Source organism: Nyctereutes procyonoides, unplaced genomic scaffold (assembly GCF_905146905.1).
Source record: "Nyctereutes procyonoides isolate TBG_1078 unplaced genomic scaffold, NYPRO_anot_genome, whole genome shotgun sequence".
NCBI classification, from domain to species: Eukaryota; Metazoa; Chordata; class Mammalia; order Carnivora; family Canidae; genus Nyctereutes; species Nyctereutes procyonoides.
Window position 1 is genome coordinate 20,513,123 of NW_026575049.1, and position 23,395 is coordinate 20,536,517.

Below are 23,395 nucleotides of genomic sequence, written 5' to 3' on the forward strand. Positions count from 1 at the left end.
CTCTCTCTCTCTCTCTCTCTCTGTGACTATCATAAATAAATAAAAATTTTAAAAAATGTTTAAAAAAAAAAAAGAAAGAAAAGCCAACGGCCGTCCCTACACTCCATCACGACACACACAGGCCAGGACTCGAGCCGGTGACCCAGGTTCTAAAACCTGACCCGCCCTGTGCCAGGGATTCTCCCTCAGTCACCCCACACGGCAGTCAGCTCTGTCCCCACCCTAGCTCTGTGACAGTCAGCTCCCCAGACCCCAGCTCCCCAGACCCTGGGGCACAGCACATTCCGGCCCTTGGGGGGAGAGAGGCTGCTCGCCTTCCCCTGGGCACCCCTGCACTCCTGTCCCCACCCACCGCTCCTATCCTCCCTCACCCCATGGATCCTGTCCCCACCCACCGCTCCTGTTCCCCACCCCATGGATCCTGTCCCCACACACCGCTCCTGTCCACCACCCCACGGACCCTGTCCCCCACCCCACAGATCCTGCCCCCCACCCCACTGCTCCTGTCCCCCACCCCACGGATCCTGTCCCCCACCCACCGCTCCTGTCCCCCACCCCACGGATCCTGTCCCCACCCACCGCTCCTGTCCCCCACCCCACGGATCCTGTCCCCACCCACCGCTCCTGTCCCCCACCCCACGGACCCTGTCCCCCACCCCACAGATCCTGCCCCCCACCCCACTGCTCCTGTCCCCCACCCCACGGATCCTGTCTCCACCCACCGCTCCTGTCCCCCACCCCACGGATCCTGTCCCCACCCACCGCTCCTGTCCCCCACCCCACGGATCCTGTTCCCACCCACCGCTCCTGTCCCCCACCCCACGGATCCTGTCCCCATCCACCGCTCCTGTCCCCCACCCCACTGCTCCTGTGCCCCACTGCTCCTGTCCCCCACCCCATGGATCCTGTCCCCTGCCTACAGGTCCTGTCTCTGCCCAACGCTCCTGTCCCCCAGTCCCCCACCCCACAGATCCTGTCCCCCACCCACTGCTCCTGTCCCCCCCCACCCCACGGATCCTGTCCCTGCCCACTGCTCCTGTCCCCCGCCATGGATCCTGTCCCCACCCACCACTCCTGTCCCTCTCCCATGGATCCTGTGCCTGCCCACTGCTCCGCCCAGCTGATGAGGGGCCAGCGCTCAGCAGCAGCTCTGGTGTCTCTCCCCCTCTAGTATCAGCAGCACCTGCCCCTCAGCAGAACTCACCGCTGGGCCACAGCCCCTGTGTCCCCGGCTGACCTTGGGGGGCCCCCACCCCAGGCAGGCCCCCACAACTCAGCCAACCAGACCCTAAAGGGGCCAGAATCCAGCAAATCAGCCCAGCAACTGTCTCTCCAAGTTGGGGAGGGAGCCACTTGAAGGGTCCCGGCGGGATGTCCTGCACCTTCTGCAACCAGGATCCTCAGGCGGCCAGAGCCAAGGAGCGAGACGACCACCCATCCAGCTTCCAATGGCCACATTCCAGAGCAGAAGAGGCCCAAAACACCCCCCTTGAATTTCCATTCTAGTTGAACCAAAGAAAGGCCCACTGCCAAATCCTTAATTGGCTAAAACAACACAACTAATCAGAACGTGCCATTTCCGCACCTGGAAGGGAACGTGTGGGAGCAGAGGGTGGATAAAAACCTACCGTGCCTGCAAACCTGCCCTCAAACAGGCCGCGTTTCTGTCCTCACTGAAACGCTGCAGGCACACCCCCTACAACGTGAGCGACACATCCTGAAGCGAGTCCCCCAGCTCCAAGGAAGGGCCCAGCTCACCGCATCATCTCATTCCCACAGGCCGCAGGGCTCCTGGGACCCGGCACCGCGTCTCTGCCCCGGCTGGGCTCTGCGGCCGCCTCCTGCCGGCACCCACACCGCATGTCCACACCCGGCACGGCCACGGGGATGCTGCCCCGTCCACCCACGGGCACCACTTCCCAGAGCCCGTCCCCGCCAAGGGGTCCAAAGGTCTGGCAGTGGATTCCCAGGGGAGGGCACAGGACGCCAAAAGCAGGCGGGGAGACCTGGCTTAACCAGACTGACAGGTTGGCACAGCCGAGAAGGGTGGTTTCCCATCCAGCCTGGGGATGGCAGCTGAGTCCATCCTACAGCCTCGAGACTCTGCAACGTGGAGGCCCAAGTGGGAAAGACCAGGGGGATGACAGAGGGCCACCTGCTCAGGCCTGACCCCCAAACTGCAGGAAACAAGGTCCCATCAAGTGGCTCTCCGAGAAGACAAAGACCCTCGGCAGGCAGCCCCCTCCACACACAGCACACCCGCCTGAGCCCTGGGAGCCCGGGCTCCACCCACAGAGTCCCTGAGCCTGTCACATAGGTGACCCCGCAGCAAACACTGCCCTGTGTGGCTCCTGTCAACCACATTCACGCCTGCACAAACTGCTGGCTCTGACCTCACCGGGGCCACCTCACCGGTAAGACTCCAAGCCCGGGTCTGTCTGCGGGGAGCTGGGCCCCTAGTCCGTGTCCTCCCGGCCAGTCCAGGGAGAGGCGACAGAGGAAACCCTGACCTCCCCTCGGAGCACTGCACCTGAACACCACGATCCTACCAGCGCCCACAAACTGCCTTTGGGTCAAGTCGATCCACCTTGATGGTGGGTCAGCAGTTGGAGCAAGGACAGCTGGGGGTGACCGGGCCCTCTGTCAGGGATGGCAGGTTCGTGCTGACTCGCCTCGAGGCCCCTGACTGGCTCCTGCTCCTTTCCAGCTCCCTAGAAGAGCTCATCAAGGGCTCAGAGGGAGAAAAAGAGCACCCTGTTTAAGGACAGGAGACCAGGAGGACCCAGCTCGCCTGCTGGCCGTGGACCTCATCCATGGTCCCCACCCCTGTGGGACAGAGACACCTGTCTCTGGAGCGCCGCTCAAAGGTTCTCTGGGCGCTTGTTTCTCAGCCTCCTGAAAGGTACAGGAGACCCTCACTCAGTCCTCAGGGCAGGGTGGGCCGCGGGATGGGGACAGGGAGGGGGCAGGGGTGTCAAGGCAGGAAAGCTCCCCCCCCAATGGAGGGCCAACCCTAGCAGAGGGCTGAGCCCACTTTCCTCTCCAGGTCCTCCACTCGGGGACCCCAGCGCCTCCGCCACACCCAGACGTTAGGGGCACTGCCTCAGTTTCCCAGAAGCACAGCCAACTCTCACCCAAAGCCTCAAGGTGGGGATCCCAAGGGTGGGGAAACCCCTCAGTACAGACAGATTCACAGCCCAGGACACTGAGGTCGGAAGGGGCATCCCCTCCAGGGCAACCACATGAAAACCCCGTCCCGGCGGCCAGCTTCCCCACACCACCTCTGGGCTGTTCAGGTACCTGAGGGGCTCAGTTCCCCCCCGAAGCCTCACTTCCCGGGAGGCTGCCGGGCGCGTCCGTCTGCATCTGGTCTGCGGGCTGCTGGCCGGGGGTGGGCGCAGAACCCTGTTCCCTCCAAGCTTCACGGATGGCAGCCCGGCCAGGCCCCAAGGCTCCCCCTGGGGTCACGGGGGCTCCATCTCCAGCCCCGACCTGCTCCCTGCCTCAGGAGCCTGTCTCCTGTCCTGGGCCACTTCCACACCTGAGACTCCTGGAGACAACCTGCCCTCCCCGGGGCTTGCCCCCCCGAGAAGTCCCTCACTACCCCCCCACCCCTGCTCTGGCCCCTCCCCTCTGCCCCCCCCACACCTGGTCCCCACACCTGTGTGCCCTCCTACCTGCCCACCTCGCACCCTCTCGGCCAGCCCAGACTACATCTACCAGTCCTTCAAGATCGGGTCACAGAGGGCGCAGGGAGGAGGGACGCGCCCGGGCGGCTGTCAAGCCCCAGGGATGAGCGGCGGCAAGGAGACTGCGGTGGCGGCCCCAGAAAGGCCTAGGCGGGGACATAAGAACTCAGGCGCAGGGAGCTGAGGCCGGGCTGGGACCACACCTGTCACAGGGCATTACCGTCAAGGACCCGGCTTGGGTTCTGTTCTGGTGGCGAGCCCCAGGGCGCCAGGGACGTTGGAAATAACAGACGGGAGGGTCCCACACGAGCACAGCCGCAGTTGAGGCAGCACAGGCCACCCGAGGGCTGGCCCTTCTCGGTTCTACGCCCCTGAGGCCCAGAAGGGGACACACTCAGCCCACCGGCCTCCCCGGCCCCACTCTTGCTGCCTCGGGAGCTCGGCCCTAAGGCAAGCCTGGCCCCTCACCTGCCTCCCCACCAGGTGCACCACAAAGAGGGCGCTGCTGGCAGCCCCCAGCCGACAGGCGCCTGAGCCACGTTCCCTGAGGGACAAGGGCCACGAGTGCCCCTCTGCGTCCCGACACCTCACACCAAGGCTGTGGCATCCAGGAGCCCCCGCCGCAAGCTCTGGCTTCAAGGAGGTGTAGCGGGGTGGCCGGGCAGGGGGGAGGCCGGGCAGGGGGGCCAGCCCGATTCACAAGGCCCTGCACACCTTTCTGCTGCTGCCAATGAGACAACCGTCAGCAAGGTCCCCCGGTTACTTACACAGACGCGCCACTTTCCAGCCGTTGAGGGAACGGTGTGGGTAATACCGATTCCTTTTACGTTTTTGTTAAAATGGCTTCTTTTTTACAAAACCTACACGGGGAGAGTTCTCATTTAGGTTACGCTAGCGCACAGAAATAATCATGGAGTAGGGTTTATATCTCCTAATTATACAGAATTTAGGACAAAACACTGGTGTAAGTGATTCTGAAACACTTTATAAATAGGTCACAATAGGCTCTTTTGACTTCCAGGATGTTTGAGACTCACGCAGCAGAGGGACGGGCGAGGGGCAGGCTTGGAACTCAGGGAACTCAGAGCTGCCCCGATGGGAATCCTGCCTGGGGCCTCAGCCTGCAGGTGTGGCAGGTGTGGCTCCTCCCCAGCCCCATCCAATCACAGTCGAGCAGGAAAAGGATTCGGGAGAGAACGTGTCCCTGGCTGTGAGTGACCCGGAGCTTTCCCGCTGCGACTCCGTGTCAGCAACTCACCTCGCTACGCTGCACCACACGACTAAGCAGTCAATTATTCAAAAGACACACCTGCCTAACTGAAAAGAAGGAAGCTGATCAGTCAACTGAGTGAGCGGGTGGGGGGACCGCAGCCCCAGGAGCATGCCTGCCCCGGCCCCGGGGAGCGTGGACTCGGGGTGACACGTGTCGCCCGATCAAACATGCCGAAACGGCCTGGGCCACGTGGCGGAGACGCTGTGCAGCCACGGGCCACGGCCGCCTGGAGACGCAGGGGCGGGACACAGGCCTTTCTGGGGCAGGTAACCCAGGACAGGGTGGCAGCACCGGCCTCCTTCAGATTTGGTGAATGTTCGTAAACCAACAGAGCACGTTGGGATGCAGCAGCGAGGTTCATTTTTTTTTTAAGTCCCGGATCAGAGACTCTAAGATAGAGCGGGACTGTGCGGTCACCCGCTGGGCAGAGGGGGACGCGGCTACCTGCCTCGGGGCCTGTGGGATCTGGGCACCCGGCTGCTCCAGCCGTTTCTCTAAACTAGAAATCGCAGCTCCTCAGCTGCCCTCCGAGTGACCCTGCCCGCCTGGCCTCTCTCCGGGCCAGTAGGCCTGGACGTGGTCCTGGGGTTCCCTCCTCGTCTCCCCCAGCCAAACCGCCCCAGCCAGGCCCGGCATGAGCAAGCAGCAGACACCCACCGACCCAGCAGCAGCCTGGGTCACTCACACACGCACGGGGATAGCACCCCAGCCCCAGGAGCACCACCTGCTCGACGGGCACCTCCACCCACCCCCAGTACCTCCTCGGCTCTCCGCCAGAAGACAAGGTGTCCTGCAGTTCCTGGGGGACTTGGGGCTGCAGCGACCACACCCCAGAGCCGATCCCTCCTGCCTCCGCGAGGAGCCCAGGGCCCGAGGCCGGTTCAGGCAGACGTACCAAGGCCCTGGGTGACAGTGGCCTCCGGAATCACCCAGCCTCACATCTCTCTGGCTGTGTGACCTTTCCTGAGATGCCTCACCTCTCTGCACTGGGCTCGCCAGCTCTCAAACGGGGCCATTACCGGGGGAGACCGTGGGCCTGAAACCTGGGCCACCCAGGAGGTTCAGATCACTGTTCCCATCACCGGGCGGCATCTCCCCGCGAGCCTTCCCGCTGTTCGTTCCTTGGGTTCCTGCGCCACCCCCAGCAAGGCTTGGTCCCCCTCAGTAGGCTGTGACACAGGCTCCAGGGGGAGGGACAACCCAGATTACGGATGCCTCCCTGGCCCCGCCTCCACCCCAACACCAGGCACCGCCCACTGAGGGCAGCGCCAAGGAGGAGCCAGACCCTGCGCAGCCCCCTCCTGCAGGTCCCTGCCCCACCCCAGGCTCTGAGTGGAAGAGAGGTCACCGCAGAGGGCGCCCGCGCTGGTCTCCTTGCCCCTGCAGCTCTCGCGGGCCAGACCCAAGCCTGCGCTCAAGGAGCTCACAGTCCAGTGCGAAAGACCCACCCCCTCCCATCGAGGGCCAGGTGGCGGTGGGGGTCCCATTCAGGGCTGGCAAGGTGGGTCAGGGAGGAATCTGACACCCCAGCTTCCACAAGAGGAAGTGGGGGGGAGGCCCAACAAGGTCCATGCAGAGTGAGGGGGGCCCTTGTACACACATGCATGGAGGGGGTGGGTCACCCCGAAAGCAGAGGTTAGGGTCCATTCAAGGCCCACAAGTGGGTAACCCTGTAAAACCCCTAAATGGACCCAAAGGTGTGGCAGGTGGGGCACAGGCCCTGGGGGCAGCAGAGCTGCTTCAGCGACTTACCAGGAGCCCTCCAACCCTGACTTAACTCACCTGCAAAGTGATGATGAAGCAAGCTCCTCCCAGGGTGAGCAACTGCCCACTCACCCTCCCCTGGGGGACCCTCAGGCAGCCCTCCCCAGGCCCCCGACCAGCCCATCCCCCCAGCAGCCGACCGGGCTTGGGCCACGTGAAGTGAGGCCCCAACATCCAAGGCTCCCCCACCAACAGGCCTCAAGGTTTCCCCAAAAATGGGAGCCATCCCTCTAGAGGGTCAAGGAGCTGGGGCAAGGCCAGAAGGATTCCTCCCTGGAGCACCAGTAAGGCTGGCGGAGCTCCCCACATCCCTCATCCATGCTGCGTGTCCAGCCCCTGCCCTGGGTCAGCAGGGGCTCTGCTTCAGAGGGGAGGCCCAGTCACCGGCCCCAGCCTCCTGGCTTGGCCGTGACCCAGGGAAAGGCTTCAGCATCCGCCGGGCCTGGGCCACATCCAGGCTCTCTGTCCCCTACATCTTGGGGTGAGAAAAGCCCAGCTGTGGGATGGTGTTGGGGGGCTCAGCACCCGACGGAAGATCCCAGGGAGAGGACAGGGCTATTTTAACTCCAGACACCTGCTTCCCCGCCTCAGGAGCATCTGAAGCCTGCCCACTGCCCGAACGCAGCAGGTGCGGCTGTGCAAGGTCAGGCACGGGGCCTCTCAGAGGAGAAACGCTCTTAGAGGCCACGTCTCCCCTTCACAGCCTCCACATGGCCTGGCCCACCCCACACACATCCGCACGAAGCCCGCCTCACCAAACCCTCACAGCCCTCAACATTCACCTTCCTCCTCGGTGCTGTGCCATCCCTGCACATCCAGGAGGAGCCCAGGGGCCCTGTGCTCCCCCCAGCACCCTGTCCGATGGCGGTGCTGATGCCAGGCTGCCCTGAGGAGTCCCAGGCCTCCCTCCCTCTGCGCTTGCCCTGGTCAGGGTCGCTGAGGCTCACCCCCCAGGGCCCACCCCCGTGGTGGTGCTGAGCTGTGGCTGACACCTGCCTGCGCCCTCCTGACCCGCACAGACCACATGCCACAGGGGTGTGACCCTGGGACAGTCTGCCAGGGCAGGGCCTACGCAGCGGGGGGAATGGGGGGCAGGGTGGCCCCTCCTGCCTCACCTTCCCTCCCTGTCCTCACTACAATCCCGCTGGCAGCTCTGCCCAGCCTGGATGCCCAGGGCTTTCTGGGCTCTCTGGTGGTTGACTCATAGCTCGCTTCCTCTCCAGCAAACATGCTCAGCAGCTGCGAAGTCACTCATCTGCAGCCCCCACTGTGTGGCAGCCTGGGCTCCAGGGACCCATACCTCTGCCTCCTTCGGGTCTACCTTCTGGTCCTGCACCTCTGGGTCCCTCCCACTATCCCTTGTCCTCACCCCCACTCCGCCACACGTGCACACTCACGCACACACACAGAGACGCTTACACCTTCTTCCAACTTCCTCATGGAATACTTGCGACGTGATTCACACATGTCCCTGCATTCTTCAGCACTGGCTGTTGAACAAAGTACCCCCTTCCCTCTGAGCCAGATGTGTGCAGCAGGCCCGCTATCCGCTCAACCCACAGGGCAGGGCAGGGCAGGGCCTGGCAGCAGGGACCGCTCCCCCCACCCCACACGGTCACAAGTGCTGAGTGGCTTCCTGTCCAGCCCACCCTGGTCGCTCACCTGGCACGCTGATGAGGGAAAGACATGCGCTGTCCTCCTCACCTTCCCTGTCAGACCCTGGGTGGGCACTCTGACTTTCATCTCTGGAAGGAGCTAGAAAGGGGCTACAGCCCCTGGACACCCACCCGGGGTGCTGAGGCCAGCATAGGACCCCAGGACACGCCCAGAGGGGCTGTGAAGGGGCGCACAGCGCAGCCTAGACCCCCCAGCACCAGCGGGCAACGTGGCTCGGGACAGCCGGGCACCCCCCGCTCCAGCCCACACGGGAACCTCATGCTTCTGCTTCTCGGACGCAGGGCGTGAGGTGGTTCACGCCCCCCATGCCACAGAGCACACCCATCGGAGTGTGGATTTTGTGGGAACCCTGTGGGTGGTTCGTTAGCCTGATTCTTTGGGGAGCGAGAGTCTGAGTTCAGTGATATTAAAGGTTTGTGTGTGTTTCTCACCATTCAAGTCGCTTGGGAATTTTAAATGCCAAACTCCTCAGCGGGAGGCCAACGCCAACACGCATCCTGTCTCCGCTGCAGAGCGCCCTGGAGCTGGGGAGCCCTCCGCTCCCACCCCATCTGCCGTGGGCAGGACAGCCGAGGCCAGGCCCTTCACGGTCCCACCAGGCTCACCCGTGGAGCAGCAAGGGCTCCCCTCCCAGCAGACAGACGCTGCCCTGGCCTGAAGTCCCCAGGTGGCCAGGCCGGGCACCTGTGACCCCCAAACAGTTCCAGCCATCCCAGACTTCTGCCACCATCACCCCTGAACCTGCCTGTGTCTGTCGCATGGGACACACAAACCTCAACCTAGAAAGAAGGGGCAATGCAGGTGTGGCACGGCAAGGACCTGGAATGGGGCTACCCCGTAGGGGAGCCAGGCACGCAGGGAAAAGGCAGCAGGACTGTGGCCGCTGGTCCCACATCAGGTCCTAAGAGCCTCACTCCCAGGAAGGGCCACCTGGAGACGATAGCACCCCCAGCCCCACAAAGCCCCCGCTCACTGAGCCCCTGGCCAGTTCCACCAGCTTCCACAGATAACCCCACAGGACCAGGGAGACAAGAGCTTTGAGGAGGCCCAGCTGGGGGTAGGGCCACAGGCAGCCAGCCATGCACCCCATAGCACCCCTCAACATGGCCCGGGGCCCGGCCCAGCTCCCACAGAGGGACAGGCACATGCTGGTACACCGACCCCGCAGACGCAGCCCCAGAGCTGGTCCAGGGGAGGGCAGGATGGTAGTGGGAGGCCTCGCGGTCCCCCTTACGCCTCCTCAGGCTAAATCCCCTTCTGTCCTGCCATGTGGGCTCCTGTGGCCTCCTGTCTCATCCCCTCCAGGGTCTCCCTGAGCCCAGCCAGGGCTGGCACTCTGTCCCACAGCCCCCACCTGTTGCCCCTCCACCACGCGCTCCATCATGAGGCACCGCTGCCCAGTGCCCGGCCCAGAGCAGGTCCTCATCAACAGGTGAGAAGGCAGATGTGCACGCAGCCCCCACACAGGCGCCGGACGCAGGCTGGGTGGGTGGGCCGGAGCCCTCTCGGGTCCACGGCGGGAGCTCCCCGAGGGTGAGAAAACAAGACCAGCTCCTCTCAGACCCAGAACCCTCCACGTAGAGAAGAGCACAGAGACGGTGCAGACAGCCCGGTGGGCACAGCACTCCTGCCCAGCCATGCGCCACTCTGTGCGACAGTCCCCACGGGGGCCGTACTCACCCAGTGTCCTTCCTCCGAGACTCACCCAGCCTTCTTCCAAGCCTGCCCAGGGGCCGCTCCTCTCCTCAGCAACCTCCCCACCCATGGCTGCACTCAGGCCTCCCCTGTCCCGGGACCTTGGCACCTGTCCCTGCCCACCCACGGGCGCCTTCTCTGCCTCCCAGCACCCGCCTGGCTCAGACGCCTGCAACGGAAGCCCCGCTCTCCTGCCAGCGGGACCCACACGTGCCACAGACAGACCCCACACGAAAATGGAAGCCAACACACAGCCTCACTTCTGTCCTTTCCAGAAGGGAACCTGGTCTCAGGGCCCTGCTGCTGCTCTGCAGACCACGTGCAGAGGCGTGCTTTCCTTTTCCAGGGCTGCCCCCTGCACAGGTGTGAGTTCAGAGGTGAGGAGGAGCCAGGCCCCGCCGGGCTCGTCATCCCAGATGCATCTGAGCTCTGAAGAGTCTGCTGGCGGCCTCTCTCCTCATGCTGCTGGGACCAGGCCTCCGGGGTGTGTTCAAAGTCAGCCCTGCTTTCAAATTTCAAAGGGACGCCAAGTCTGTGCCCACCCCCGCCGGGCTGGCTGACCAGGCACAGCCGGGGGCTCCCGGTTCTCATTCCCTCTCCCTGCAGGCCACAGGCCTTCTCGGAGATGAGACGCCCGGTGCCCCCCCTGCAGCCACAGTTCTGACCGCACGCCAGGGGCCCCGCCGAGTGAAGGGAACTGGACACGCATGCTGCGCCCGGGCCCACGAAGCTGCCTCCTACGGCCCGGGTGACAATCCTGATCCCGCGCTGCACGCATACGGGAAAGGAACAATAAAGGAAATGGATGGTAAGTGGGGAGCCCGTTTCCCGCTGCGGGATAGAAATTTATTGATCAGCAGAGGAGGCCAGAAGGATCCACGTGGTAGCGAGCAGACTGTATCATCAGGATGAACTCACATTCCACTTAACATGGACACAGATGGTTACTCACAGAAGCAGAGACAGCGTACGTGCTCGGTTAGAAGCCTCGAGTGCGTCTCCGGCTCCGCCAGCTGACAGCATACAGAGCAACCAATCCTAAGGCAACAAGTGCACCCAGCGCCCGGGCCCCGGGGCCCCAGACCTCGCTCCAGGGGGAGGAGGGTGCCCCCGGGGGAGCGGCGGGCCGCAAGGCCGGGGCAGGACGTGTGCAGGTGGGCCCGGGGCCACCGCAGGGCCGGGGCGCAGGCCGCGCTCACACCGCCCGGGACGGGGCCACGCTGGGGCCTGGGCTCAATAACTCAGAACGTGGAGTTCGGCGGGGGTCCTGCTGATGGAGGAAGACCCCACAGGTTAGTCTGCCCAGAGGAGCTGGCACGACCCCCCACAGTGGGGCCGGACACACGGACCCCCTTCCAGAGGGCAGTGTAGACACCGCAGCCCCGAGACCGAGGTCACACGGCAGGGTCAGCCCGGCTGACAGCAGGTACCCTAAGCGGCGGGATGAGGAGAGCGCCCCACCTGAGGCCTTCCTCCCAAGCTGCCCTCCCCCCCCCCCCCAGAGAATATCCAAATTCCAGCAGAGGAATTCCTGCTGTCTAAATAAATTCTAAAGTGGAGGGATCCTACCGCACACCGGACACTTCCCCAGGTCAGGGTCAACAGAAACAAGAAAGTCTGAGAAACCAGCCCAGCCCGGGGAGCCTCCAGAGGCCTAAGGTGCAGGTCATCCTGGGAGGATGGGGTCCTGGGGTAGAAAACAGACTGTAGACTGAAACTAAAGCCATGTGAGTAAACCACCACTTGAGTTATAACGTGTCAACAACACTGCTGCACCCATTTTAACAATGTTTCCCGCCAACAAAACATTAACAACAGGAGAACCGGCCCCCAGGGTGAGTATGTGGAAATCTCTGACTTATCTGTGCGATTTTCTGTGTATCTAACACTGTTCTAAAAGTACAGCCTATTGAAAAGCAAACAAACGCACAGCATGCCACCCAGCGGGAGGCGGGCCGGCGGGCTCGGGGCTCCAGGCTCCCTGCCCCAGCGTCCCCCACTCCGCTGCCCTTGAGGCGCTCCAGAGGACACAGTGAAAGTGGGCAAGCCAGGGCGAGAGCCCCACGGACCCACTCCAACCTACAACCACCCAGCCCCAGACACCGTCCCCAAGTGGCCCGCAGAAAACGAAAAGAAGGGCCTCCGCCCTCCGGCAGCTCAGAAGGCAGGGGAGTAAACCAGCAAGCAGGAGCAGGGTGACCAGCACTGGGGCATGGTAGCTCGCGAGGTCCTATTCCTGTGCAAAGGGGAAAGCTAGGAAGGCTCCCTGGAGGTGGCAGGTATGCTAACGGCCCCAGGCCCCCACACATAGCGGGTGGGCCACTGCCACAGAAGGGGCTGTGAGGAGCTCAGACCCCTGGTGCCCACCAAGATCGTAAGAAAGGCGGTCCAGGGCCACCCACAACTACACACCGCCACACAGATGAAAACACATCACGCTCAGTGAGAAGCGCAGACAGCGTCCTGGAGGCAGAGATGAGCAGTCAGAGACTGCTCAGGGACACGGGGTTTCTTTCTGGGTTGACGGAAATGTTCTCAAATCTAATTGCAGTGACGCTTGCACAATTCTGTTGATGCTAAAACTCAGTGAATTGCACACTTTCAATGGGTGGATTGTATGATATGTAAATTAGGCCTCAAAAGATATTTAAAAAGCACACGCCTCTCTGCCTGGCCAGCCCTGCCCCCCTCCCTGTGGAAGCCCGGCCTCCCCGAATCCCACAGCTCCCCCAGCCAGGCTCCCAGGACCCCGGGGCAGAGCGAGGCACCCCCCCCCCGCCCCCCGCGTGTTCACTGCGGGCAGTGCATCCATCCACCCCTTCGTGCCCCTAGGCTGACAGACCTGGGAGCTCCGGCAGAGAGGAGCAAAGGTAGCAGGGGAGGGGGTACCTCTCTAAGCAGGGCTCAGAGGCCTCCCGACACAGGGGTCGGCCAGTGGAGGGGGGAAGACACAGTCCTGTGAGTTAGAGGTGGGGACAGGGAGGGAGAAGGAGGACGGGGCAGTCAGAACGGAGGCTGCGTGCCATTCTGGGCTGGGAAGGTGCTGGGGCACAGGACGGGCTCGGATGTGCCCCCCATCTGCACTCCATGCTGGCAGGGCCGGGGTGTCCTGCCCCCCCATGCCGCGTGCTCAGCCCTGAGCCCCCGGCCACAGGGACGGGCTGGACGCAGCGCGCCTTCCACTGAGGGTGGGGAACCTGACTGGAGAGGGCAAACTGTTCCCCCCACCACCACCCCTGGGGCCCTCGATGGTGCCCAGCATGTTTGGTTTCTCTCACCCACAGCCTAACCTGGGTTTGGCGGCACAGAGGAGTTCCGGGTAGATCCCCCCGCTTCCCCACCCCTCGTTCTGGAGAGACAGGTAATAAGCACTGTGCTTTGCGGTTTCCAAGCTCCCCCACTTCAGAGGGGAGCAACCCGGTTCCCCGTGTCATGGAGCTTTCTCCCCAGACCCCTGAGCCCTGATTCCAACCACGGCCACTCAACACCAGTCAGTGCTGGGGATGGGGAGCACCTGCCCACCTGCCTCCCCCATCTTCCTCCTCTCCCTCCCCCTCCTCCTTAGGGAAGCTGGCCAGGCCTTTCTGTGGATGGCACTGCGCCCTCAAACCTCTCGCTTGTGTATCTTCCCTTGTCTACAGGTGACCAAATGGAGGCCCAGAGAGGTTGAGCATCTTCCCCAAGAACACACAGCGGCAAAGATCAAGTTTTCTCTGCCGGAGACTACGAGTTCAAAGCTGGCTCTGCCCCTCACCAGCTTGGGGCCTCAGGGACACTACTTAACTTCTCTGAGCTGGGGCTTCCTCATCGGTGCAATGGAGCTAATAATAGCACCTGCCTCCAGCTGTCACAAAGATCAATCATATAAAGTGCTCAGAAGGCTGTCAGGCCGGGGTAAGGGGCGCCCTTGCTACAGGTGCATGTTGGATAGCAGGAAGGCACTTCCAACCATGACTCTAAATTTACTGCTCCTATTTACCCCAGGAACCTAGAAACATAACAGAACTTTACACAGGAATTAGGGGGTGCGGGTGGTGGCAAAGTTAAGAGCCAAACAACTTGGGATTGCCAAGTTCCAATCCCAGCCCTGCTACTTAACTAAATGGGGGCATAGGCCAGCCCACCCCTCCATGCCTCAGTTTCTCTCAATGGGGTGGAAGTGGGACAATGTGGGGAGAACTCCTGGCCCAATGTCGGCCGCTACACTGAGTGATTTCTGTTACTACAGTTTTCTCGGGCCAGTGCTTCCCGCCTTCCAGTGTGACTGCAGGGGACTTTGATCACAGGGCTTCAACACGATCACAACCCGGTTAGAACTCAGATGCTTGACACGCTGGACAGCAGCTCTCAGGCAGCTGCGGTCGTTGGTGGGGAATTACAGTCCCAAGGTCTCCACCCGGCCCCTCCATGCAGGCCACGTGCAGGACACCAAAGGCCGGAGGAACGTGGTTTTCTCTCATTAGGGAAACCCTCATTCTCTTGCTCTATCTCTGTAAGAAAAGTCGGAGCAACCTGCCTTGAAGTTCTCAGGTTAACAGATTACATTTCTTGACCTTGCCGGCCGACTCCAAATCTGGGGCGAGGATGGGCCTTCAAACATGCTATTCACTGAGTGACCATCACCTTCAGGGACCCAGGCCTCCTCCCGGGTCCACCGGCCACATGTGACCATCAGGGACTTGAACATCTACTCCCTCTGCATGGGGTGTTTTCAGGACTCGGCCCAGGGTGTAGACCCCGTGCCACCAAAGAAGCCAAGGACAAAAAAAAAAAACAGACCTTGGGCAGCCGGGGTGGCTCAGCGGTTTAGCGCTGCTTTCGGCCCAGGGTGTGATCCTGGAGACCCAGGATCGAGTCCCACATTGGGCTCCCTACATGGAACCTGCTTCTCCCTCTGCCTGTGTCTCTGTGTCTCTCATGAATAAATAAATAAAATCTTAAAAAAAAAAAAAAAAACAGACCTGAATCCACACCAGTGCCAGAGAACCTGCAAGTCGCTCCCAGTTCCCCCACACCAAAGGCCTTCCCCTGAGTGCCGTGCGAGCGGCCAAATTCTCCATGAGCAGCTTCCCACAGACACCCCTGTCTGGGCTGAGCAAATAGAAGCCGCTTCCCCAGCAACTACATCTGTATTCCTCCTACTACTCACTTCCACAGCCCACGTCTCATCTCCCCCAATTCATTTCCAAATTCTTTAAGCGCAAGGATGCTGGGTTGCAAGGATGCTGGGTTACATAGCCCGATGCCGTCAGAGCTCCCGCTGGGCAGCAGGCGCGCACAAAAATGGTCTCCTGTACTCCTGGCAACAGGTGCAGCAGCTGCCCGGAAGGGAAGGAGGCAGGAACTCAGAGATGGCCGGCCACCGGTGTCCCCCTTCCCAGCCAGCACTCGCTCTCGTTGCGCTAACAGGTGCTCCAGAAACGCTCGACAAGTCCCCAGCATGGCGGCTAGGCAGGGGACCCCCACCCTGACACACAGAGAGCCAAACACCAGAGGTGAGGGGCCAGAGGAAACACACCGGTGCCCCAAAAGGGCGGCCCCCAGAAAGGAGCAGCTGGCTGCAGCCATGCCACTCCGGGATGGGAACCCCATTCCTTCACACAGCTCATGCAGATCCCGCTTCCAGACGGAAGCACCCAAACCACAATGCGTGGAGAGCTGGAAGGGGCTCACGGGGGCCCACGGGGCGATGGGGTACCGATGGCACAACCAACACAGGGCACAGCACGGAAACACCAAGAGAGCCCCTCTGCTCTCCGATTACATGGATTCCACCAAGAAGGGCCTGGGTCTGGTGCTGGTGTCGCTGTCGCTGTCACATCTGTAACATCGCCGTTACACACAGAAGATGGGCTGCAGGCTCGCAGCCTCCCCTGGCAACAGGGCTCGCTGGGATCTAATAGCACTTTGTTTCATTGTGCCTGAGCCACTATTCTATTCTGTTCTACTGTGGAGCAAAAATGGTGATTCAGGGAAAACAGGCCTGATTCTCCTCCTCGTTTCTAGGTGGTGAAGGTGAGGCCTGGGGAGCAAGGGAGTGGAGGTCACACAGAGCTGGCAACCACTGATCTCCTGACACCCACTCCTGGCTGGACTCGACAGATAAGAGGAGGGCACGGAGGGGGGCCTTACAGGCTGGCGGCCCGTGGCGGTCCAGAGAGAGACCACCTGGTTCCTCCTCTGTGAAGGGCCCCCCACCCACGTCCGTAGAAGACACAGAGTAAACAGGCTGCCAGGGCCAGAGCCATACTGACCACAACTTTAAGACTTTCCCAACCAGTTTCCAGGAAATGCCTTTCCCAAGTGCAAACACACGGACATCACAAGGACAGGCCTGGCCCGTCCGTCCCCGGGCCACACCACTGGGACAGCCACACCCCACACCCCATCAGCTGGGGCAGCTGAGAGGCAAGAAGGGCAGAGGAGGTGTGGCGCACACCCTAAGGCCTTGAAGACCCCTGCCTCCCAGTCCCCAGCACCAAGCTGGCACCCCCACCCCCTGCCAGGAGTCCAGCACTGTCCAGACTGTGGAGGTTCAAGGCTCCTGCCCCATGGCCACAGAGTGCTACAGAAGGATCAACACCATGGCCAAGGCAGGGAGAAGGCCAGGCCCCCTCCCTGGGCCAGGCAGGGGGTTTTGGAGGGTCTGCAGCGGGAAGGAGGGGCAGGTCTCCTTAGGCCCCTGATCCGAGGTGTCCCAGCTAACAACCGTAGGATGTGCTTTCATTCCAGCAGAGGGCAGGGACGAGAGCTGGAACACAGGCACCGAGCTGGAAGGTGTGCCCGCAAATGGCCCTGGGACACAGTGGAGCAGTCAGGGAAAACGCCTGCCTGGGGGCAGAGGGCACCACCAGCCTCACCAGGGTGTTCTGATCTCTGCCCTGGGCGGGTCTGCCCAGTGTGAGGCCTGCAAAACCTCTACTCCTCTTTTCAGCCCCACTCTCCCTTTACTGCTGGGGAAACTGAGGCACATGGAGACCCGATGCCTTCCCGCCCAAGATCACAGAGCAGATACACGGCGGAGGCAAGACCCCCAAGTCCTCTCTTAACTAGTGCGCGGCCCTGCCCCTGCCCATCCTGCGGGGCCCAGACTTAAGACAACCCCCAGAGCTGGGCCATTATGGGGGCTGGGACCCAGCGGCCTCACCGTTTGTGTTCGGGAGGGGCTCAAAACTCCATTTCCTCCCCAACCTGCACAGGAAACGCAAAAAGAGACTCCCATCCCGGAAAAGATCTCCCCCAGACTGAATTTTCCCTGCCTCTCGAAATTCAGGGCTTGGCAACAGCCCCAGGAGCGCCCTGGCCTCAGGATGTTTCCACGGAGGGAGGCCTGCTGCTCCTCCCGCCGCGCCGCGCCGCGCCACGGAGGAGGCCACCGTCGGGGCAGGTGCGCCGGCCCACCTGTCTCCTCCGCAGTTACGGGGGGGGGGGCCAGGGGGACCCCGGGCCGGGGCTGCCTCACTCCAGCCCACCGCGCGGCCTGCAGGCGGCCCGGGCCCCAGCAGAGCCCACCGGCTGGAAGTCACGAACAAAGGGGCGGCAGGCGGCGCAGAGAGGGGGTGCACGGGGCGGCGGGCGGCCCCAACTCCTCGGCGGGGTCGTTCCTGGGGTCGCGGGCGCCCTCCGCCGCCGCCCTGCCCCCGGGAGCGGGTCGCCGGCCCCTGCCCCCTGGGTCGGCGCCCGGCAGCGCCCCAGCCCGGCCCGCGCCCCGCGTCGCCCTCGTCTCCCAGGCCGCCCGGGGTCGCGGGGCGCGCAGGGGGGGCGGGGGGCGGCCGCGCTGCAGCCCGGCGCGGGGCCCGGGAGCGTGTGCGCGGGGCCCGGGGGCGCGGGTGAGCGCGGCGGGCGCGCGGGGTCGGGCTCGGCCGGCCGGGCCGGGAGCGTGTCCGTGTGTCCGCGGGGTCCGTGTGGGCGTCCGCGCGCGCGCCGCTTACCCTGCGCGGAGATCGGGGCCAACTCTCATTCACCCGCTGCCGCGGCGCCCCCTCGCCGGCCGCCCGGCCGCGCTGCACCTGCCGCCCGCCCGGGAGCCCAGCGGCGCCGGGGAGCCCGGAGGAGGCGGCCCCGCGGGTCCGGGCCACGAGCGCGGAGGCGGCGGCGGCGGCGGCGGCGGCGCCAGGTCGCGCGCTCGCGTCCCGCTGCGCGGAGTCTGCGCGCCCCCGGCCCGGCCTGCGCAGCCGCCGCCCCGCCCCCGGCCCGCCCCGCCCCTCACGCCGCCCCGCCCCACGTCGGCCCCGCCCCCGCGCCCGCCCCGCCCCGCCCCGCCCCGCCCCTCGCGCCCGCCCCGCGCCCGCCCCGCCCCGCCCTCCCTGCGCGGCCCCCGGGGACGCGCGTGCGCCGGGGGGGGGGGGTCCGCGCGCGCGCACGCCCGGTCACGCGGCGCCGCCTTTGTTTGGGTGCCCCACGTGCGCCCCCGCCACCTGCGCCCCGCGCACGCGCAGCGGCTCCCCCGCGCCGACGCCCGCCAGCCGCGGCCACGCGTTCCCGCGCTCCGGTCCCGGTCCCGGTCCCGGTCCCGGTCCCGGTCCCGGCGGAGGCCTGGGGACAGCCGCGCAGAAGCCCGCTCGCCCGGCCGCCAGCGCTGCCGAGATGGGGCCTGTCACCTGCCGGCGGCCACGCGCGGGCCGCATCCCGCAGGGAGGACCACGCGGCCCGCCCCCGGTGGGGGCCTCGCACTGCCCCTAGACCCCCAGCACCTGCCGGGGGCTCCCCCATCGGGCCCCTGGGCTCGCCCCGCTTTCTCCAAACCTCACCCTTGTCCCCGCAGGGAGCCCTGGCACCTCCTCCCATGCTCCCGCCCCTCCCCGGTACCACGGGGGCCAGGGCAGCCGAAGGGGGCCCCGGGTGTGGGACCACCCCCCCCCAGAAGCCCGCCCCCACCCTGGCTCCAGGACCAGAGGCTGGAGTCTGGCAGGACCAGAATCTGTCTCGCAGGACAGCACTCAGTGGACAGTGGAGGGAAGTACCCCCCAGAACCCTTGCCCTGAGTTGAGGGGACCCACTGTCAGCTCCCCACCCAGGTCTGACCACACATGGCTACTACTGGAGATTGGGCTGAGACAGCAGGGGGAACCCAGAGAATGCAGAAGGCCCCATGGCTGCCACCCAGCCCGCCGGGCCTCCCCTACCTGGCGGGGGCCTCCCCTGCCTGGCGGGGGCCTCTGGGCTCTCTGCCATGTGCGGCCAGCCCTCACCCCTGCAAGACAGAGACCTAGAACCATGGGGGTCCTACCAGCACCAGCACTGAACTCTCCTCCACCCTAGGGCCCAGCCCCCCCCCCCCCCAATCTGGGAAAGTCCCATCCCTTCCTCCACGGGCGCTAGGTCCCTGAAGCACTCCCTGGGGCAAGATTCGGGGCCCCTTTTTTTGTACTCCCCCAGCATCCTCTGCCTGGGGAGGCAGCCCTGATGGGCCAGGGTCAGAGGCAAGCATTCGGGCAAGCTTCTAGCAGGAGACTGCCCCTCCCTGTGACTCAGTTTCCTTCCTGCTGAATAGAGAGCCAGATGACTTCAGTAAGGGGACTAACACAGCCTTCCTTGCTCTTAACCAGACCTGCACCCCCCAGCCCCAAAGGCCCCAAGCCCCTAGCTCCACGATGCACCCCTTGACCAGCCTGGCCAGAAACGATCTCAGCCTCCCATGCAGCCAGAGCACCCAGGAGTCCCCACCCAGTACGAACCACCACCTCTTGCTTCCATCCCTGGGATTGTTTGCATTGTTACTCGTTACATTCTTGCCCCCCCACCCCCCAACTCACCCACAGCCCAGCTGGAGAAAGACCCAGATTATTTATGTGTGAGTCACTCCTCCCACTCGCCCTCCCTCGTCCCCACCTCAGGACCTTGGCCCGGCCACGTGTAGTTGTCAGGGACTTCTTGTTCACAAATGACAGAAATCCACCTCAAACTAGACCCTCCCGCCGGGTCTGCTGGGTGGCCACTCTGCGCCTGCTGCTGCCCCAGGGAGTAAAACCAGATCTGCTCCCTGTCCCCTGCGCAGGCTCAGACCTGACACCCCCCAGAGCGGGTGCTTCGTGTTCTGGGGCGTCCACACTGCCCCACTCGGTGGTGGCTCCTCAGAGCCATCCTGTCACCCCATTTACAAACGGGGACTGTCACAGGCTGACCTGCGTCCCCAGGATTAATGTGCTTAAGCCCTAACTCTCCTCCACCCCAGAACCTCAGAATATCAGAGTGTTTGGAGATGGGGTGATTAGGTCAAAACAAGGTCCTCAGGGTGGGCCTACCCCTGTCTGGCTGGGATCCTTAGCAGAGGAAGAGGTCAGGACACAGGCACACCCGGAGAGGCCACCCTGTGAGGACCCAGGGAGAGGAGGGTCATCTGCCAGCTTGGGAGAGGAGCTCAGAAGGAACCAGCCCACCTTGTCCTCCCACTTCCAGCCTCCAGAACCCAGGGGAAATAAATCTGTTGTCCAAGCACCGCCCCGACCCCCAAGTCTGTGGTATTCAGGTTGAGCAAACTACTGCAAAGCCCAGGCTCAGAACAGCCACCTCGCGCCCAGGGCCACACCGCAGGTGGTTGGGGAGGCCCCTGCTAACTCCCGGCCCTCTGCTCTAAACTGCCCCCAGGGGACATTGCCAAATTCTGAGCTGTGGTGGCAGCTCTGGGAAGGTGGCCCGGAGTCCCCTCTCAACCCCAGGGCCAGCTGGACCCCCAGCACCAGTCTCCTGGCCTTACAGCCCCAGCGAGCATCCAGGCGGCAGGATGACTGGACTCAAGTGAACCCCTGGGTGACAAGCAAAAGCAGGGGATGTTGGCAGCCAAACCAAGGCATGCAGAAAGCAGGAGGGGGGGCGGGGAGGAGGGGAGGCCCCCCGGGGAACTTGCCTCACACCCCGTTGTGCCCGTCCCCCCACTCCCCCGGGGCTCTGCACGGCCCGCACACCCTCCCCGAATCCCTCCACCCTCAGAACTTCTCCCACACTTCCCTTTGTGCCATGCTCTGACCATGCCTGGCAGCACTCCCTAGGGGGGCTGGCTGCACCCCACTCCCACCGGCCCTCACACCCGGGGCCCACCGGTGGGGCCTGGAGTCCTCACTTCATTTCTTTTTTTAACAGATTTTATTTATGTATTAGAGACAGAGAAAGCAAAGCAGGAGGAACGGCCTAGGGAGTGGGAGAAGCAGGCTCCTCGCTGAGCAGGGAGCCTGACGCGGGGGTCAATCCCAGGCCCCCGGGACCATGACCTGAGCCACCGAGGCGCCCCTGGAATCCGTACTCCAGAGCCACCTCACCCCACCCCTACCTCCACACCAGGGCAGGTGGGACCCATACAGACCCAGCCAGGCCCACCCGCCCCCCAGCCACCCCGGCTTCTCTGATTGAAAGTCCTAGCACCCACGTCATTGCTAGGCCACTCACGGGCACACGGCCCCCTGCTGCCCAAGGACACACCTGCTGCCCCTTCTGACTGTGTGGTGCCACCCAGGTCTGCACAGCTCCACCCTCGAGGCCTTTTCGGGCACTTGCTCAAGTGCTACTTCCTCTCTGAGGTCCACCCTGACCTCCTCTCCTGCTTGCACTTTCCTCACAGCACTAAGCACTTCATCGTACACAGGGGTGAGAGGAAGAGCGGCCCCCTAGACGCCCAGGCCCCGATTGCCAGAGCCAGTGGCCTTATTGCCTTACCTGCAGAAGGGACTTGGTGGATGTGAGTGAGCGAAGGACATGGGGTTGGAGAGATGACCCCACATTACCCATGCGGGTCGAGCGTCATCGCAGACGTCCGGATGCAATCATAGGAGGGGCCCGGAGACCTGGAGGTGCGACGACAGAGCCCAGAGCCGTAGGTGAGAGAGGCAGGGAAAGAGATGCAGAGGGCCCAGCCACTGAGAGATGCGTCTGCTCAGCCAGCCAGGGGCCTTGGCTGCCCCATCCCAGCGCCAAGACCGGGGCATGGCCCTCGCCTCTGAGGCTGTCTCCTGGGTCAGCCCGAGCTCTGCGTGCTCTGCGTGAGGACAGGGACCACAGCTGACCCCGTCCAGCCCCCCAGCCTAGGGCCTGGCCTGCAGCAGGGCCCTACCACCGCCCTCTGCAAGCCTGGGAACGGGAACGCTGGTTCTTCTCTGGCCGTCTTACCTCTCGTACTCCCACAGACGTGCTCCTTTTTTTTTTTTTTATTTTTATTTATTTATAATGGTCAGAGAGAGAGAGAGAGAGAGAGAGAGAGGCAGAGACATAAGCAGGCTCCATGCACCAGGAGCCCGACATGGGATTTGATCCCGGGTCTCCAGGATCACGCCTTGGGCCAAAGGCAGGCGCCAAACTGCTGCGCCACCCAGGGATCCCAGACGTGCTCCTTTCAGGCACACCCATGTTCCAGTGCCCTCTGATTCAGGAAGCCTTCCCTGACTGCTCCTACAGGGCCACTCCGTCCATCCTAGACTCTTCTAGAAGAGCCAGCCTGCCCAGAGGTCCCTAGCAGCCAGAGCCTACTGCCATAGGGGCTTCCTCATTCATCCCAGCTCTGGGCCAGAGCCCCTTGGTGTTCCCTTCCTCCTGGCCACCCTCCCCCAGGTGCCCCTTGGACACCAGCCTCAGAGCTGCTGCCCCCACGGACTCTAAGCATGGACACCCCCCCCAACATCTCTCTTGGGGACCCGCTCTCCTCCCAGCTGCTGATTCTGAGCTATGGCCCCAGCGTCCGAGACCGTGAGAGCCCTGCCCACGGAAGGTCGGGACCACCGTACACATGCCCTCGGCTCCGCGTCCTTGGACCCACCACCGGGCCCTCTGAGCCTGTTTCCTCGTCTGTGATGTGAAGAAGTAAAACGCCCTCCACGAAGCTGTGGTCTCTACCACTGAAGAGGCAAGAGGCAGCCTGTAGGGGAGGCCGTGGGTGGGGGAGGCCTCCGAGGAAGGGTCTGGAACAGGATGTGCAGGGCCTGCCTGGCCATCCAGGGGCCCGAGGTTCCCCGGGTTCTGTATGTCCCGTGGGAATTGACACACGTTTAGACCTGAGTACGTGGGAGCGCCTTCCACATAGTAGGTGCTCAGCCAACGTTGCGTGGAGTGGTCAGAAGACACCCAGAAGCTTTTTTTTTTTTAAGATTTTATTTATTTACTCATGAGAGACCCAGAGAGAGGCAGAAACACAGGCAGAGGGAGAAGCAGGCTCCCTGCGGGGAGCCCAATGCTGGGGGGGGGGGTGTCTGGATCCCCAGGGTCACGCCCTGAGGCAGACGCTCCACCACTGAGCCACCCAGGCGTCCCCGCCCTTTATTTGCACACTCCTTTGACTTTATTTTTTTTTTTTATGTTTCTCTTTTTCATTTCT

General features: G+C 63.5%; 1 protein-coding gene across 3 annotated transcripts in view; it reads right to left on the reverse strand.

Moving 5' to 3' along the window:
* Positions 1–18,188, reverse strand: part of GRAMD4 (GRAM domain containing 4) — a 74,320-nt gene extending 56,132 nt beyond the window's left edge. For 2 of the 3 annotated variants that reach the window (XR_008664932.1, XM_055329038.1), the window contains exon 1: positions 1,759–1,906. Coding sequence is in view for 2 of the 3 variants with exons in the window: in XM_055329038.1 (XP_055185013.1) it covers positions 1,759–1,862 (104 nt within the window). In the remaining variant the exon portion in view is untranslated. Of the gene's footprint in view, positions 1–1,758; positions 1,907–18,029 lie in introns of those variants that run through there. The other variant, XM_055329039.1, reaches the window with a different exon arrangement.
* Positions 18,189–23,395: the final 5,207 nt, after the last annotated feature.